General features: G+C 55.2%; 1 protein-coding gene across 1 annotated transcript in view; it reads right to left on the bottom strand.

Moving 5' to 3' along the window:
- Window positions 1–17,639, bottom strand: part of LOC125154044 (uncharacterized) — a 137,628-nt gene that overhangs the window by 107,279 nt on the left and 12,710 nt on the right. Inside the window, exons 9-15 of the mRNA XM_047837710.1 lie at window positions 14,433–14,536; window positions 12,182–12,347; window positions 6,513–6,698; window positions 6,246–6,398; window positions 4,415–4,559; window positions 2,573–2,731; window positions 1,704–1,828 (exon numbers count right to left, since the gene is read on the bottom strand). Of these exons, the coding sequence (XP_047693666.1) occupies window positions 1,704–1,828; window positions 2,573–2,731; window positions 4,415–4,559; window positions 6,246–6,398; window positions 6,513–6,698; window positions 12,182–12,347; window positions 14,433–14,536 (1,038 nt within the window). The remainder of the gene's footprint in view (window positions 1–1,703; window positions 1,829–2,572; window positions 2,732–4,414; window positions 4,560–6,245; window positions 6,399–6,512; window positions 6,699–12,181; window positions 12,348–14,432; window positions 14,537–17,639) is intronic.

Below are 17,639 nucleotides of genomic sequence, written 5' to 3'. Positions count from 1 at the left end.
AACATCGGCTTTTCCCAGGTCTCAAGCCTCTAAAATAAAAGGCTCTCAGGCCCTCAGACTCCGACTAGAACAACACCATCGGCTTTAAAGCTTGCTGACCGCAGACCTTGGAACTGTCAGCCTCCATAATCGGGTGGGCCAATTCCTTACAATAAATCTCTTTCTAGAGGTACCTATGTGCTACTGGTTCTGTTTCTCGAGAGAACACTAATACGCCTGGCTTAGTTGGTTCTTAAAATGTGATGGATGTGAGGGGCGCCTGAATGGCTCAGTCAGTTAACCGTCCGATTTCAGCTCAGGTCACGATCTCGCCACTCACGAGTTCGAGCCCCATGTTGGGCTGTGTGCTGACAGCTCAGAGCTTGGAGCCTGCTTCAGATTCTGCCTCCCTCTCTGTCTGCCCCTCCTCCACTGGCGCTCTCTCTCTCAAAAATAATATAAAAACATAAAACGAATTTTTTTAAAGAACTCTTCCACGATGTGGCCCTGCTCCTCTCTGCACACCCATCTTACATCTCTCTCACTCTACTGGTCTACTTCTGCTCCTTGAACATACCAAGTCCTTTCTTGTCTCAGGACCTTTGCACATACTGGTGCCTCTGCCTGGGACGCTCTTACCCCAGCTCTTCACTAGGCTGCTCAAGCTCCCCCTTTAGGTCACAGCTCAAACTTCGCCTTCCCAAACACAATATTTAAAAGTTGCCACTGTTTTATCAATATGTTTACTCATTTTTTATCTGTTTACCTCTGTGGGCAGGGAACTTATCTTACCTGTTGATCATCAGATTCTCAGAGCCTAGTACAGCACCTGGCACAAGTCACGTAGAAGAGAGATATTTGTGCAATGGATGACAGGCGGGTAGGTAAATATGAATATATGGATGGACAGATAGACGAATGGGCGTAGATGGAAATGGAAGATGGATAGATTGGATGGAAGGATGGATAGATGAGTGAGAAAAATGAAGCTGTGGGTAGGTAGGTAGGTGAATAGACAGATGGGTGGGTGAGAGAGAGAAGAACGGATGGATGGATGGATGGATGGGAAAGAGGGTAGATGGAGAGATGGGGATAATGGCGCATTAGAGAACAGATGGAGGAGAAGAATGGATGGATGGATGGATGGATGGATGGATGGATGGATGGATAGATTGGATGGGAGGCTGGACTGATGACAGATATACAGATGTATATAAGTGTGAATATGTGGACAGGTGTGTGAACGGGTGCACAGGAGTGTATGTGGATGACTAGGAGGCTGGGTGAATAGATGCAGGGGTGAGAAGTTGGTGGAGAAATGGGTGAGAGGCTACATAAACAGATAGATAGATGGATGGACGACGGATGAAGGCAGACGAACATACAGAGGTATGAACGGGTAGGTGTGTGGATGGATACATGGATGGGTAGGTAGGTGGCTGACTGGGAGAACAGGTGACTAGATGGGTAGGTGAGAGGGTAGATGGAAAGATGGGTGGGAAGGTACAGAGATGAGAGGGAGGAGAGAGATGGGTGAGAGGGAGGGATCGAGTGGATGGACAGATGTATGTACGTGTGGGTGGATGGATGTAAGGACCAGGGGGTACAAGACTGAGGAGTGGATCAATAGATTCAAGAGGTGATATATGGAAAAATGGATGGATGGGATAACTCCTGGCCTTCTAGAAGAGGCCCCAAGGCGACTAGAGTGGGACCCCTCTCACCTCCAGGAAGTTGAAGGCATGACCTAGGGCGTGGATGGTCAGGTTAGTCATGGCGGAACGGGGGAGGAAGGAGGCTGGAGAAAAGAGAAGGGTCCGCTCCAGGTTGGCTCCCAGGCTGCCAGACACTAGGAGAACCAAGAGAGAGGATCAGCACACTCTGTACCTGTCACAGAGTAGAGTCTGGCCACCGAGGGGCCACAGCCTAAGACAAGGCAAGATGGGGCACGTCCTCCCCAGCAGGACAGGTGTCTCTGCCTTTGGCCTCATCAAAGCCCCAGAAAAGATCAGGACACTCCTGCTGACAGGTGGACACCCCACTTTCTACCCAGAGACTTCGGGAGCGGCCGAGGGAGTAGAGGTACCCAAGCTAGAACGGGGTTTCCTTTTGGATGCTCTGTTTAATTACGACAAGATGGCGACAGCCTCCGTTTAGTGCCTTTTAACACAGGGGAAAACAGGTCCCCAATTCACAGGCAGGAAACAGAGCCGATCTTCCACCACTATTTCATCAGCATTGTATTCCTTTTCCGGATTACCTTCATTTACAGAGTTAAACTGATTTTTTTTTTTTATTAACGGTAGTAATAGACAGATTCCTTTTGAAATAAATGCAAGTTAAAAAAGAACCAGTTTAGAGGAAAGACAGAAATACTCCATTGCATGCTATGAACTGGCTGATAGTTGATGAGTTTAGACTTCTTCCAACAAATATGGCAGGTGGGTGGGAACAGAGCAAAAAAATCAAGCAGGTGGCATATAAACAGGTGACAACTGGGAAAGATCCACGTGTCCTCGAGGGTTAGAGCTCCCAGGTCCCCCAGGGCTTCATGGCCCCAGAGCGGGGCAGCGGCTGCCCAGGATGGCCATACCTGAGCGAAAGGTGACGTCAGAATAGGATGAGTGTTTCCAGGCCTCCGGCTGGAACTCCTGGCTGAGGATGTCCTCAGGGAGGGTCTCCCGGAGAGCGCGCTTCAGAGGGTCATCGGTCTCCAGCAGCTGCAGCAGGTGACTCCACACAAAGGAACCCACTGGAGTCCAGTCACAGCCAACAGGGAGGGGAGGGGAGGGGAGGGGAGGGATGGATCTGGAGCTGGCTCAGCCCAGAGAACAGACTCCCTCCCCCCAACCCACCAGAGCCTGTAGCCCAAGTCCTGCCACTTCCACAAGCCAAGGGGCTTCTCAGGAGCCCAGCTATCCGTATTTTATTTCAAGAAATCACGGCCAACAGTGGTGCTTTCATGGAACTTGTCAATCCAGCCCACGCACAGCATCCTGACGTGCCTTCTGGAAGGGAGAGGGGGACACTGTGGGGAAAGCTCTGGGTTGACAGTCAGACCCAAGTCTGAATCTCACGTCCACCACTCACGAGCTGTGTGACCTTAGGCTAGTTACTCTACCTCTCTGAGGCCCAGTTTCCTCACTGCAAAATGAAGCATCACAACCCATCTCCCAGGGCTGCTGGTGCAGACCAGTCAAGAGGAAGCTTGGGCCCAGAGAAATGAATATCTTTCAGGGTTGGGAAAGGGGTGACGTGCAATTCGGGATAGGGATCCCCAGGCTCTCTGGAGAAGTAAAGATTACATGAGATCACCCAGGGGAAAGATTCCGATGAGGGATATTAGAGTGGCTCAGTCGGTTAAGATTCTGCCTCTTGGTCTTGGCTCAGGTCATTATCTGGCGGTTCGTGAGTTCAAGCCCCACGTTGGGTTCTACGCTGACAGTGAGGAGCCTGCTTGGGATTCTGTGTCTCCCTCTCTCGTGCACCGGTACATGCGTTCTCTCTCTCTCTCTCAAAATAAAGAAACTTTAAATTTTTTAAAGATAAACCGTTCTAAATGCCTTTGTGTATTGACTCGGTTTATGCTCCCTCTATGAGGGAGATAGTGCTAGTATGATCATCCCCATTTCCCAGATGTAGAAACAGAGGCTCAGCAAGGTTTAGTAACTTGTCCAAAGGCACACAGGCAGGGAGCTGCTGAGCTGAGATTTGAACCCGGGCTGTGGGGCTCCAGGGACTCACCTCACTGTGTAGCATGCACAATATTTTTGAAAATTAGTTCAACTTATTTTTCTTTGAAGTTTCACTTTTCGGTTTAAGAACTATGGCCAGAGGCCCCTGTTTATTTAGTTATTTTGAGAGCAAGAAAGAGACAGGAAGCAGGAGAAGTGGAGGGGCAGAGAGAGTGAGAGAGAGAATCCCAAGCAGGCTCCACACTGTCAGCACAGAGCCCGACGTGGGGCTCGAACCCACGAACCATGAGATCACGACCTGAGCAAAAACCAAGAGTCAGAAACTTAACTGACCGAGCCGGCCAGGAGCCCCAGAGGCCCCTGTTTAAAGGGTACTCTCTGACCCTAGAAGGGATCGGAGATTTGGAGACACTGTTCCTCCTCTGTCTCAGGTCTCCCTTCCAGGCACTAGGTCACGAACTGGCCAGAACTACAAGGGAAGTCAGCGGCTTTCATCCCTTTTCACAGATGAGGAAACGGAGATCCAGAAAGAGAAGCAACTTGTCCAAGATTGTCTAGGTGCCATACACGGGACATGCGGGCACACGAGGCTACTTGTTCAGGGGGTGTGGCAAGAAAAGGAGAACAGGAAGGGGTTAGGAGAGCACCTGATGCGCAGAGGTGAACCCGCTTCCAAACCCTCACACCCAGCGGGAGGCCCCGTGCCAGCCCCGCCCCCACCCCCAGCTCCCACTGCTCACCCTGGGTAGACCGCTCGCCGGCCTGGGTGCGCCGCACCTGGGCGAACACCTCCTCGCCAGGACACCTCATCAGGGCCAGGTAGGCATTGATGCGGATCTCAGTGTCCTCCTCGGGGCTTTGGTACAGGCGGGAGAGCACAGATCGCTGGCCCGGGCAGAGGGGAGGCCATCACCCTGGGTCCATCCACCTCCCACCCCTCTCCACCCTGGGGTTCCATGTCCCCCGAGCTGCTCTGGCTCCAGCAGGTGGCCCTGTCGCCCCCCCGCCCCGGCTCTGATAATATCTCCGCCATAGGAGGCCTCCCTGATGCTGTCACCTGAGGCCCATTTACGGGAGGTGGTAGGGTCACTGCTGAGCCCCGTCATCCCCCAGCCCGAAGGCTCCCCACTTTCCACAGGTAACAGCAGGTAGATAGATGGGTGTGGCTGCGTTCTAATAAAACTTTATTTATAGAAGCAGCACAGTGTGTGACACAAAGGAGGTATTCTCTCAAGGGCTTGGCTTGCCCAGGCCCCTTTCCTAAGCAAGCAATCTCCCTCACCCTGTGACTTTCTCCCTCGGCACCTGCCGGTTTCCTTCAGAGCACAGCCCTCCATCCGTCCACTCTTGCAGCAGTATTTACTGAGCACCTACTATGTGCCCAGCACTGTGTTAAGCGCCAGGTGACAGTGACAAGCAAGATAAACCCAGCTCCTGTCCCCGGAAGGTGATTTTCTAGTGCAGGAAGACTGACAATAAACGTGGTTCGTCTGTGAAATGTGTATTAGGTGATAAATGCCAAAAAGGGAAAAGTTAAACGGGGAAGCAATTTCAAGGGCACCTGGGTGGCTCAGTCAGCTAAGCGTCTGACTTCAGCTTGTGTCATCATCTCTGGATTCGTGAGTTTAAGCCCCACGTGTGCTCTGTGCTGACAGCCTTCAGATCCTGTGTCTTCACCTCTCTCTTCCCCTCCCCAGGTCACATTCTGCCTCTCTCTCCCTCTCAAAAGGGAACATTAAAAAAAAAATTTTTTTTAATGTATAAGTAGTTTCAGGTGCAAGAGCCAAGGAGGACCCCTGCAAAGTGATTTATACACAAAGACTTACAGGAAGTGACAAGTGAAGCCTCAGGATATCCAGGGGAAAGGCATTCTGGGAAGGGAGAACAGCCCATGCAAAGGGCCTGCGGCAGAAGCGCGCCCAGAGTGAGGAAAACCAGGAGCCCAGCGTGGCTGGAGAGCCGTAGGAGTGAGGAAAATAGGAGACAAAGCTATAAGCAAGTCAGTGGTCAGGGCACCCAGGGCCTGCCAGGTCTGTCAAGACTCTGGCTTGAGGGCGAGAGAAGCCTCTAGAACAGGGGTCAGCCAACTTTTTTGCAAAGGGACAGACAGTACATTTTTCTGGCTTTGCGGGCCATGCAGTCTCTTGCAACGACTCTACTCTGCAGCTGTAGCAAAAAAAAAAGCAGTCCTAGACAACACACAAATGAACAGGCACGGCTGCGTTCCAGCAAAGTATTTCGTGCAAAATAGGCAGCAAGGGAGCTTGGGGCCTGTGGACCAGAGCTCGCCGACCCCCGAACTAGAGGGTTTGCTGCACAGGACGGCTTCTATATGGTTTGTGATCATATTGCTTATTTGTGTGTTTCTTTGATCAGTCTTGGCCTCCCACACCAGATGCAGGCTCCGTGTCAACAGAGACCCGGACGCCTATTCACGCAGGTGCCGGGTGCACAGTAGGTACCCAGTAAATACGCGACAGATGAACAAATGAAGAAGTGAATTCGCAAACAGTGGTTCGAGACCCACCGCCGCCCAATCGCAACCCCAGGGAACGACACACAGGAGCTCACGTCCGCAGAGCAGGGAACTCTCCGGAAGGCCTGGATGGCCCCCAGCCGGACTTCAGGGGGGCAGCTCCTCTCAGACGCACAAGTGCTCAGAGCAGGGGTGAGAGCGGCGGCCGCCAGGCCCACGTTGCCAATCGCCTTCAGCACGAGCTGGAGCTGAAACAAGACATCGGTGGGGCCTTCAGGCCTGGTGGGGGTGCTCACCTCACCCGCACAGCTGCACCTCACCTGCGTGGCACAGGCTGTGCCCAGGATGCGGGTCTCCCTCACCTGGTCAGCGTCCGAGGGCTCCTGGAGGGTGCAGTTGGCATCCAAGGCCTCTCCCAGGATCCTTACGAGGGAGCCAACACCAGGCAGGCGTCCGCAGGGCTCGTCCAGAGAGGCACAGAGGTTGTGTGCCAGGGCCGAGATGCCCAGAAAAGCGCTGGGGCTGGCCCCCGGGGTCTGCAGGAGCGGCTGGGGACAGAAACCGGCCCCCACGCCAGCCGAGAAGGCTGCTAAGTGGCCCTTCACAGGCCCGGCGGCGTACAGATGGGCCCCCCGCCCTGGCTGCACACAGACTCCTAGAGACCTGGGTCCCCTACCCCGGGAGTCTGAATAAAGTGGTGTATGGTGGGGCCTGTCCACGGAGCACCTGCCAAAGGACCTGGGTGATGCTTAGGTGCAGCAAGGAGGGAGAAGGCCGTTAGGGGGACGCAGGGCAGGGGACTGTCGCTGATGTCTCAAGACGGTTTCAGCTGTCACAACTGAGAAGCAGACACGCCAGCATCCCGGGGGCAGAGACCGGGGATGCCGCTGAAGGTCCTCTCGCACCCAGGAGGAACTGTCCACCCCAGAGGTCGACAGTGCGAGGCTGGGAAACCCGGGGCTCAGTCACCAGTTTGGAGGAGGAAGGCGGGCACAACACGGGGGGCGGGGGCGTCCGGGTAAATGCTTAGCAACCACCCAGAGAAACCGCAGCCCCTCGTGGGTAGCGCTGGCCAATTTCCACGGTGTAAATGCTGCTGTCACAGAGCTCTCGGCGGCTCACCGCAGCGGGGCCAGACGCGCAGACATCAGCGGGCAGCGGCTGGCCTGCGGCAAGCGCGCGCATGCGCGCGCCCGCTCACGCCAGCAAGCGCGTGCGCACGCACATGCGCACGCGCACACCCACCTCGCCTAAATAAACCCGAGGAAAGGGAGGCAGTCCTGTGCCGTAACGGGATGAGGCGTGCAGTCTCTATGACCTTGGCTTTTAACCTAACTTCTCTACCTGCAAGCTGAATGTTTAAATGACAGCTGTGTTTTTCCGCCAGTTTCCCAAAGGCGTGGAAATCGAGACTTTCCTGCCGCCAGCCCCACCCTCCAACACATGCTGGGGCCTCTTGGGTCTCGCTCCCTGAGGGTCAGGAGACCCCAGTCCCCGCCGTGGGGGCTACACTGCCCTACCCACCCACATTAAGCAGGCTCATCTCTCCAGGGACCTCCCAGCAGCAGCAGCAGCAACTGAGCCCAGGCTGAGTCAGACCCCGGCCCGTTCCAGCTGTGTGACAGGGTCCCACCAAGACGCTCAGCCACCCCTACACCAGGGCCCTGGAGCCTTCAAATCAGAGGAAAGCAAAGGGGGGTGGGGTGAGTGCGGGATAGGGGAGCGCTGGTTCTAGGCCTCTCGGGGGAAAAGCCACAAAGATTTTATTTATAAATTTTTTTAATGTTTATGTTTGAGAGAGAAAGAGACAGATGCGAGCAGGGGAGGGGCAGAGGGAGAGGGAGACCCAGAATGCAAAGCAGGCTGCAGGCTCAGAGCTGTCAGCACGGAGCAGGAGCTGGAGGCAAGACTGGAACTCATGAACCGCAAGATCATGACCCGAGCGGAAGTCGGACGCTTAACTAAGTCACCCAGGCGACCTTAGGAAGATGGATTTTAATAAAAAACACTGACATGGCACTCCCTGTGTGCCCGGTTCTGCTGTTCACATGTCACACAGATCACATGATTGAATCGTGAGACACAGAGAGATTAAGTAATTTGCCTACGGTCACCCAGCCCACAAAGAGGTGGAGCCAAGACGTAACCCTGAAGGGTCTGGCTCCCGGGCAGGACGTTACCCCACGCTCACTGCTCCTTAAATACATATTCTCAACTTGCGGAAACCGGGTCTGGGCATGGGCATCGGGCAGTGGCTTCTATTACCCCACCGAGAGCAGCGACGGCCTGGCGGCCTGGGAAAATGCAATGTCTATACCCTCCAGGGGTCCCCTCCAGGGACCAAAGATGGAACGAGAAGCGAGGTAGGGCCCAGCGGGGGAGGCCAAGTGGCTGGGGCCCCTTGGCCGGCTGGGAGCTGCAGGACAGCGGGGCCAGCATGAGGTCAGGGCTCCCAGAGCAGCAAGGACCCTGTGGGATCACTGGCTGCCCGAGGGACAGGGAGGCAGGAGATGTCTGCCCAGAACGGCAAGCCCTCCTTGACTTCATGAGAATCAGAACACTAGCTCCTAATACAAAAATCTCTAACTTAAAAAAAGCTTTGGTGACACTTCAATTAAAAGTCTGCTTAAAAGGTTCTCTCTTTTCATTTTAATTTTTTTATGTTTGTTTATTTTTGAGACAGACACGGCATGAGCAGGGGAGAGGCAGAGGGAGACAGAGACACAGAATCTGAAAGAGGCTCCAGGCTCTGAGCTGTCAGCACAGCCCGATGAGCGGCTGGAACTCATGGACCATGAGATCGTGACCTGAGCTGAAATCGGACGCTTAACGGAATGAGCCACTCAGGTGCCCCCCCCCCTTTAATTTTTAAAGATAAAATTTTCCCGGGGCGCCTGGGTGGCTCAGTCGGTTGAGCGTCCGACTTCGGCTCAGGTCATGATCTCCCAGTCTGTGAGTTCAAGCCCCACATGGGGCTCTGTGCTGATAGCTCGGAACGTGGAGCCTGCCTCGGATCCTGTGTCTCCCTTTGTCTCTGCCCCTCCCCTGCTCACGCTCTGTCTCTGTGTCAAAATAAATAAAAACATTTAAAAAAAATTATATAAAAAAAAGATAAAATATTCCCCAGGCCTATGACCCTCATATAACTTACTTCCCTTTTCCAATGGGACTTGAAAACCCACTTGTCTTGGCCCCAAATCAAGCCTCCCCCAGAGGCCAGACAGGTAACCTGATAGAAAACAATAGAAGATGCATTGGGGAGATGAAACACGAGCTGGAAAAGACAGACAGCCTGCATTTCCCAAACCAAGAACTTCTAAGTTACATTCATCAAGAGACACCACAAAGAGAGGAAATGGCAAAGAGGCAGCATAGGGCCCAGCAATGGAACGGAGTCCACACACACACACACACACACACACACACACACACACACACACACACAGCATGGACAAGTCTCACAGAGAATATGGGAGAAAGAAGCCCGACTCCAGGTGCACATGAGCTCACGGGACAATGTCAAGAGCGGGCAAGAGTGAGGAGGGACGGCCGGAAAGGTCAGAATCCCCATGATCTTTGACGTCACCGACCAGGAAGGACACGGGGTGGGGGAGGGGAGCAGGAAATGTCCTCCGTCTTTTTCTGGTTGCCCAGGTGGACAAATCTCACACAGGACACTTAGGAGTAGCACAGTCTCCTGATTGGGTACTTTGACATGTAACTAAAAACACACCCCTAACTGCAACGCGGCCCCCTGGGACGGTGGGACAGACAGAGGACACCGTGGGGAAGGTGGTGGGATTTGAACAGCTGAAGTTTAGTAAGTAACGCACTAAGGTCAGTTCCTTAGATGTGACAAATATGCCCTGGTGACGTCGGACATTAGTAATGGGAGAAACCAGGCCCGGATACACAGGAACTCTGTACTAGCCTTGCAACCCTTCTGCACACCGAAAATTACTCCACAAGAAAAAGTATATTAAAATACTCTCAGGGCGCCTGGTGGTTCAGTCAGTTAAGCATCTGACTTCCGTTCAGGTCATGATCTCACGGTGCGTGAGTTTGAGCCCCGCATCGAGCTCTGTGCTGACAGCTTAGAGCCTGGAGCCTGTTTCAGATTCTGTGTCTCCCTGTCTCTCTCTGCCCCTCACCCGCTCACTCGCTCTCTCTCGCTTCTTTCTCTCTCAAAAATAAACAAACATTAAAAAAACTTTTTTTAAACTCTCTTGCCTACCCCCTTCCCCCTCCTTCTCTTCCCCCTCCCCCTTCCCCTCTTCCTTCTCTCCACCCCTTCCAGGCTGCTAAAAGCAAGTCTGCATCCCGGACACATGCCCCACAAGCGCCTAGCACACTGTGTCCTTGTGGACTGGACGAGAGAACGAGCAAACCAGTCCAGAGAGGGGCCAGCTCTGGCGTAGAGGACAAGCCAAGTAGGCGGACGAGACCCTGGGCTCTGTGAGCCGAGGGACCCCGCCCACCCCGTATCCCTAACAAGTGGTCCCAGCAGCGACACCAGCCGCACTCGTGACACTTGGTGCACATCACGACAGTCCCTTGATCCACAGAGTCTCATTATGCATCACCCCACTGCACAGAGGGGGAAACTGAGGCACAGAAAAGGCAAGCGCCCGGCTGTAGGTCATCCTGGTAAGAGACAGAGCTGCTATCCGGAGCTGGAGGTCTAGAACCGGAGCCTGCCCTTTTAACCACCTCACTTGTGCCGAACAAACGGTCTCGAGGACACTGACCCTGCAGGCACTGACTGAGCCCTGGTGGCTCCTGGACAGCGCTAGTGCCCCTGGTGGCCAGACTGTCACCTGTCGGGCCATAAGCCGTGGGGGATGCCCCCAGCGGGGGCCAGCCTGAGCCTGCCTCTGAATCAGGGCCTGATTTGTGTCTGCTGAGCAGAGCCAACCACATAGCCTGCCTGGACCGGCCCCACAGCCAACCCTGGAGTCCATGGTCAGGGGTGAGTGCTCCCTATATTCTGCCCAGAGAGTCAGCCAGAGCCTGACCAGCACGAGGGACTGAAAGATCCTGCTGGAGACATCCTCCGTCACTGGTGAGGCAGGGGTCTCTGCCGCTCCGGGGGACCCTGGCTGCCTGTCACCAGCTCTCACCCCTGCTCCCTGCTGGTGGCCCCTGAATCCTCTCCCATCCTGGCACAGCAGGGTGAGGAACAACAAGTGACGGTGCCCGCAGGCAAGTGAGGACACATCCCTGGGAGAAAGGAAGGGCACGTGGGCCACCTTAGGCAAACTTCCCAGCCTCCTCGGGCCTCAGTTTCCCCATTTGCAGTATGGGCGTAATCAAAGCACCTACTTCACAGAGGCACCGTCAGGATTCACTAAGACCTCCAGGTGATCAGAAATCCTTGGCCTAGCTTCACACAGGCTTCCTAGTTTCAAGACTCAATAAACGTATCTGTGTATGATAACAAGAACAGCTCTCGCCTAAAGGGCTCAGACTCTGTGCCAGACACGGGGAGAATCCATTTACATGCATCACCCCGTCTCTTACCACCAGCCCCGGAGGAAGGTTCTTATTCCATCCCCATCTTCCGGATCAGAAAACAGGCTCAGAGGGGCGCCTGGGTGGCGCAGTCGGTTAAGCGTCCGACTTCAGCCAGGTCACGATCTCGCGGTCCAGGAGTTCGAGCCCCGCGTCAGGCTCTGGGCTGATGGCTCAGAGCCTGGAGCCTGTTTCCGATTCTGTGTCTCCCTCTCTCTCTGCCCCTCCCCCGTTCATGCTCTGTCTCTCTCTGTCCCAAAAATAAATTAAAAATGTTGAAAAAAAAAAATTTAAAAAAAAAAAAAAGAAAACAGGCTCAGAGAGGTTAAGCCACTTGCCCACAGTCACACAGCTGGGAGGCACACTGCTGAGACTCAAACCCAGATCTCGCTGCTCCGTCCCCACTGGCGGCACCAGGGGCTGGCTCAGAGCCCTGACGAAAGCGGGTTACCCCCTGTGTCCAATTGGTTGGTAAGTCTGGGAGGGATGCCAGAGGGCCGGGTGGGGAGCAGGGGCTCACCAGCAGCGTGTGGACCATGGCATCTGTGGGCTGTGGGATGAAGGCCAGCGACCAGAGCCACGCCTCTATCTCGTCCACCTCTACCTCTCCGGACACGATGAGGTCCTTCATGAGGCCCACACAGGGCTCAGTGCCACAGGAGGGCAGGGCGTCCACCAGCGGCTGCCTGAGATAGAGAGAGACAGAGGGATGTCACAGAGGTGGCCCGCACATCCTGAGCGCCTTCGGACTCATCTCGAGGTGGCCTCGGGTCATCCCGGGACACTCTGAGGCTCCGAGAAGTACGATGGGGACGTGTCTGGGATCACACACCCCGGAAGGGGTCGAGCTGGGCTTGGGACCCAAGCAGCCTGGGTTCACAAGGATAACAGCAGCCCAGTCCCAACCCTGGCCAGTCCGCCCACTCAGGAAACAGCGGTTTGGGGCCACATTAGAACTGCCCACTGCTCTGCTAAAACCTGCCTCGGTCACCAAGCAGGGGCGAGGACCTCTGGCATCGAACAGGAACCAACAACTGGCAGGTTGCCTCTGATGCTCAGTCCTGGGCCAACATCAGCATTTTTCTTTTCTTTTCTGAGATGACAGAAAGGTTCCGAAGCTCAGAAAAGGTTTTCAACCTTGATACAATGGTGGCTCTGAGTAGGGATGTGAGCGAATGGGAGGCAGATCCCCAGCATCACCGCAGAAACGGGAGGTTCCCAGATCCGGGGGCCCCACAAGCCAGCGCACGCCTGCCCAGGACCAGACGCCCCACCCCCACCCTCATCATCTGCCTGTCAATAGTCTCTGGCTTCGATTTGCTCATCTCGAAAATGGGAATGCTGATGGACCAGCCCCAACATGCCCGAGAGTCCTTGGAACACACAGGTCACTTCCTCTGAGCGACGCCCTCCCTTTTCTTCCCACCTCTCACCCTCGCACCTCCTCTTTCCACCATAAATCTGGGCCCTGGGGAACCACACTCGGGCCAGAAGTGAAGGCAGCCTCATGGACACAAGAACTCTCTGAAGAGCATCTGTCCTCTCAGAAAGTCCTAGATTTGGGATGGGTCTTCCCGCCTCCCTGACTCCCAACATGTACATGGACCGATGAGACCCAGGGTCTTGTAGGAAAATGCAGAGCAGCAGACGGGGGAGGTCACCAGGGAAACGGGCACTTCATTCCTCCTGAGGACCTGAGGGCCCTTGCCTTGGTCACACACAATTAAAACACGCCTAAGTCAAACATCACTTCTATTCAAGCCCGTAAGTACTAGACGGAGAAGCACAGACCGCCTGGGTTCAAACTCCCAACTCTGCTGTGTGACTCTGGGTCGGTTTCCTAACTCCTCTGTGCCTTGGCTTCCCTGCGCAAACATGAAGTAGGGATTAAAAAAAAAAAAGCCACCTACCCCACGGGGTCCTAGTGAGGGTTCAATGAGAGGATACAGAGAAAGGGTTTCAGGAGGTGCCTCTCCATTAGCTATTAGGCTGTGCAGTCACTGAGACATTTGGTCGTGTTGATTTTGCAGGGTTTTTTTTTTCTTTCATATTTTGGACTGATAACCTTTGTGAGATCTTTTCAAAAAATGTGTTCTATTTATTTTTGAGAGAGGGAGAGAGACAGCACATGGGCGGGGGAGGGGCAGAGAGAGAGGCACACACAGGATCTGAAGCAGGCTTTTTGAGATCTTTTTGAAAGGCCATGAGAAACTCCCAGATGTCTGGAGCTCAGGAGCTTGGAGAGCAGCAGGACTTGGGGAAGGAGCCCCAGGCTTCCCCAGGACAGCCCGGAGTCCACAGAGTTCCTCAGATACTCGGCACCCGGGGTCTCTGTTCACCCCTTGCTGGCCCCACATCAGTAGGGTCCAGGGGGTGGGACCCCAGCCTGGCCCGCACCCCCACCCACGGCCAGAAGGGTACCCAAGGCACATTGGAATGCTAATTCCAGCTCTCTGCAAGAGGGTCCCAGTCTGGGGGAGAGAACAATGCCTGTATTTATACTGCCAGGCCCTTCAGATTGAGTCACAAGAAGGCCCCCCCACCCCCACCAGCCCGTGGGAACCTCCAGACTCCCCGCTTAATCACCTTCTTGGCAGACATCCCAGAACGAAGGACGAGTCAGTATCACAGGGATGAGATGAGACGAGACGAGATAGCACCCTGCAGCCCTCAGAGGGGGGACCCTGGACGGGGCCAAGATGGCCCAGCCCCACCAGGACCGCCAGCCAGCTCCCGGGCCGGTCCCCCCTCCCCCGCAGCAAGGCCCTTACCAGTTGTCCCGGCATTTAAAAGAAGATTGTCTCCAGAGTTCAAGCAGCTCATCTGGGGAGAGTCCCTGGAGCTCTAATACCAGCGTCAGGAACAGTTCTGCGGCCTGGGAATCAGAGCGGGGAAGCATGAGCGACACCTCCTCCCCTGGCAGCTTCGGGGGGTGGTGGGGGGGCACAGGGTCACCTACTCCATTCCCGTGCCTTCAGACAGGACGGCAAAGAAATGGGACATGTATTGGCAACTTCCACCTAAAGTGTCCTAAGATCCAAAGAAATGAGGCCACGTGTCTGGGCTTCTCTCTCCCAAATTCCTGGCACGCAGCCTGGTCCATTTCTATTCTTTAGCTTAACCAGCATTTATTGGGCACCTACTGTGTGCCAGCCACTACACCTAGGGGCTGGGGATAAGCGGGAGGCGGTGGGGGGAACAGACATGATATCTGCCTTTGTGGGCTTTACGCTCTAACAAAAGCTCACTAAATGTTCACGCGACCACGATCTAGGCTGAGTCTCAGCCTCTTTCATAGAGTTGGTGAGATGGCAATCGTTTCTGATATTTTTAACGAAAAAAATATAGAATAAAAGGGCGTATTCAGACCACACACCCCTCAGGTTTCCGGAGATAGGTGATTTGGTCCCGGCTTCCTGCTGGCAGTCCCCACGCCTCCCCCGGGCTTGGCCAAGGCCAAGACCGAGGCTCCCCAACCCACGCCTGGCCAGCCAGGGCTATGCTGGGTCTGGGACCCACTCGCCCAGCCTCTGGCCTCCCGTGCTGAGTGGCAGGCACCCAGTTCCCGTGCACACAGCTTGGCCGGGCAAGACGCAGGCTGCACAACAGGCCCCTCACTGGCCAGCTCGGCCCACCCACCCCTCCGGACAGCACATCTGGCCCCCGGGGTCCGGACAGCATTCCTATGATGTGTCTTCTCTTTGTGGAGCTGGAGGCAACCCTTAGCTTTGCCTTTACTTTCTCATGCTGGACATACAAGCCACCCCTTGGGTGGGGCGACTGTCACCACCACGGCAGGCCCTGACTGCTATTGGCCTTCAAGACTGTCAGCCCAGCTCGGGGCAGCCACCCCCGGGGACTCTCAACTCCAGGCCTGCTGCCTGCCTTCTGGATGGGCTCAGCTCGGCATCACCCGAGATTCTCTGGGCTGAGACACTCACGCTTTGAAGCCCTCCAACAACTGCCGTGCCTGGCTGAGCACCTGGCCACCTGGGGAAGGCTGGGTATCCACCCTGGAGTATGCCGTCTCCTCCGGGGAGGCCTCCGGCCCCAAGTGTGGGCATCAGGACTAGCCTTCCAGGGTCAGCCACAGCAGGAAGGATCACAGCACCGCCTCCGGTTCTCCCCTCCAGCAGCGAGACAAGGGAGAAGCCCGTCCGCTACTAACAAGCACGCATGATCCTAACGCGAACACCACCATGACCACCACCGGTCACTTTGTACAGAGCCTCTGCTGCGTGCCAGGCACCGTTCTAGGTCGCGTGCACGCACCGTCTCATTTGACCCGCGCGCGACAGCCTACGGGGAGTGGGTGTCGTTATCCCCCCTTAACAGAGAAGATCCGGGACACTCTGAGGGCTTTACTCAGGTGCCGGTGGCCTCACCCCTAAGTAGCAGAGTCGAGCACTGAACCCTGGCCACCTAGCTCCTAAACCCACACTCTTCACCGGTGTCCCCTGCCTGAGGGCATGGGGTGGGGGTGGGCAAACAAACAAGAAAAAAGAAAGCCCGGACTTCTGGCAGCTGCCAAGTCCCATGATGTCAATACTCCCACTGTGGCCCCTTTCCAGCTGCCCGTGTACCCACGTGCTGTCACTGGACGCAGACTTGGAAAAGGCAGCACAGAGGTGCGAGAGCAGGTCATGTCACCACCCACGCCTACAGCAGGTGCAAACAGCCTGGTCACAGGTGTCAAGGTCACAGGCAGGCAAGTGATGGTTTTGAACACTGATTACCTTTGTTTCTAATGTGACTTCTTTTTTTTTTTTTTTCTTCGTGTTTAAGAGCGAGAGAGAACACACGTGCAGGAGGGGCAAAGAGACAGGGAGAGAGAAAGAAGCCCAAGCAGGCTCCACCCTGTCAACGCAGAGCCCAAAGCAGAGCTCGATCTCACGAATCATGAGATCACGACCTGAGCCGAAATCAACGGTCACTCAAATGACTGAGCCACCCAGGTGACCTTAACACGGACTTATTTCTAACACGATCGTTAATAAGAACGGCTGTGTTTAACAACCGCCCTGCAGGGTTTGGACCATCACCTCTGACATAGCACGGTCTACACGGCCCCTAAAACCCTTGGCTGTACACAGTCAGTGTTTAATAAAGGCCCATGACCTGGGCTCCATATTCTTAGAATACCAGACAGTAACAAAGAGCCGAGGCCTCTGCCTGGAGTCCTCCCTGGCAGTGGGGGTGGGGCTGTGCCACCCTGCCTCACTTCTCACCTCCTCCTGCATCATCTACGGATGCTTCTGGCCATCACAGCCCCCTGCCCCCCACGTCGAAACTCCAGGGCCTCTCTGGCGAGGGTCAGGCTGCAGAATTTGCTCTCTATTGAGCAGGAGTCCTGGTTTTGTTTCCCGACTGAAAAAAACCAATCTTGTCTCCTGCCCAGCGACAATGGGGACGAGCAAGTGCATCCCAAGCCGAAGCCCGCAAGGCTGGTCCCCAGGGCAACCAGGCGGGCCCCCCAGGCCTTCAGGGGGCCGAGGAGCTGCTCCGTGGGCACTGAGGCATCCCTGAAAAGCCACTTTCAGAAACAAGGTCCTCAGCAGCAACCCGCCAGCCGGGGAGGACCTCCCCAGGGAGAACAATTTATTTCCTTTCTTGGGCTATAAATACAGAACAGCCGCCCTGTGCCCTCGGGGGCCCGCACTGCCAGTCTCCAGGAAGCAAGACGGAGGCCCTGAGTACGCCTTGCTCTGAGCCACCTCTCCTGGGGAAGGGCCCGGCCAGGGAGTCAGAGGATGCTCTGGGGGCCAGACGAGGGAAGCGGGCCTGTCCTGTGGTTTCCAAGCACTTCCTGAGGGTGAGCCACATGACAATTAGAACGTAGGCTACAAAGTGGCTGTTCTCAGCGAGGGTGACCTTACTCCCCTGCCGCTATGTGGCACCACCTGGGGACACTTCTGTCACAGCTGGGATAGGGGTGAGGCTGGCCTCTGGTGAGCAGAGGCCAGGGACGCTGCTGAACA

The sequence above is a fragment of the Prionailurus viverrinus genome, chromosome E3 (genome assembly GCF_022837055.1).
Source record: "Prionailurus viverrinus isolate Anna chromosome E3, UM_Priviv_1.0, whole genome shotgun sequence".
Classification (NCBI taxonomy): domain Eukaryota; kingdom Metazoa; phylum Chordata; class Mammalia; order Carnivora; family Felidae; genus Prionailurus; species Prionailurus viverrinus.
The sequence above is the reverse complement of the archived record's forward strand: the minus strand, read 5'-3'. Positions and strand labels throughout refer to the sequence as shown.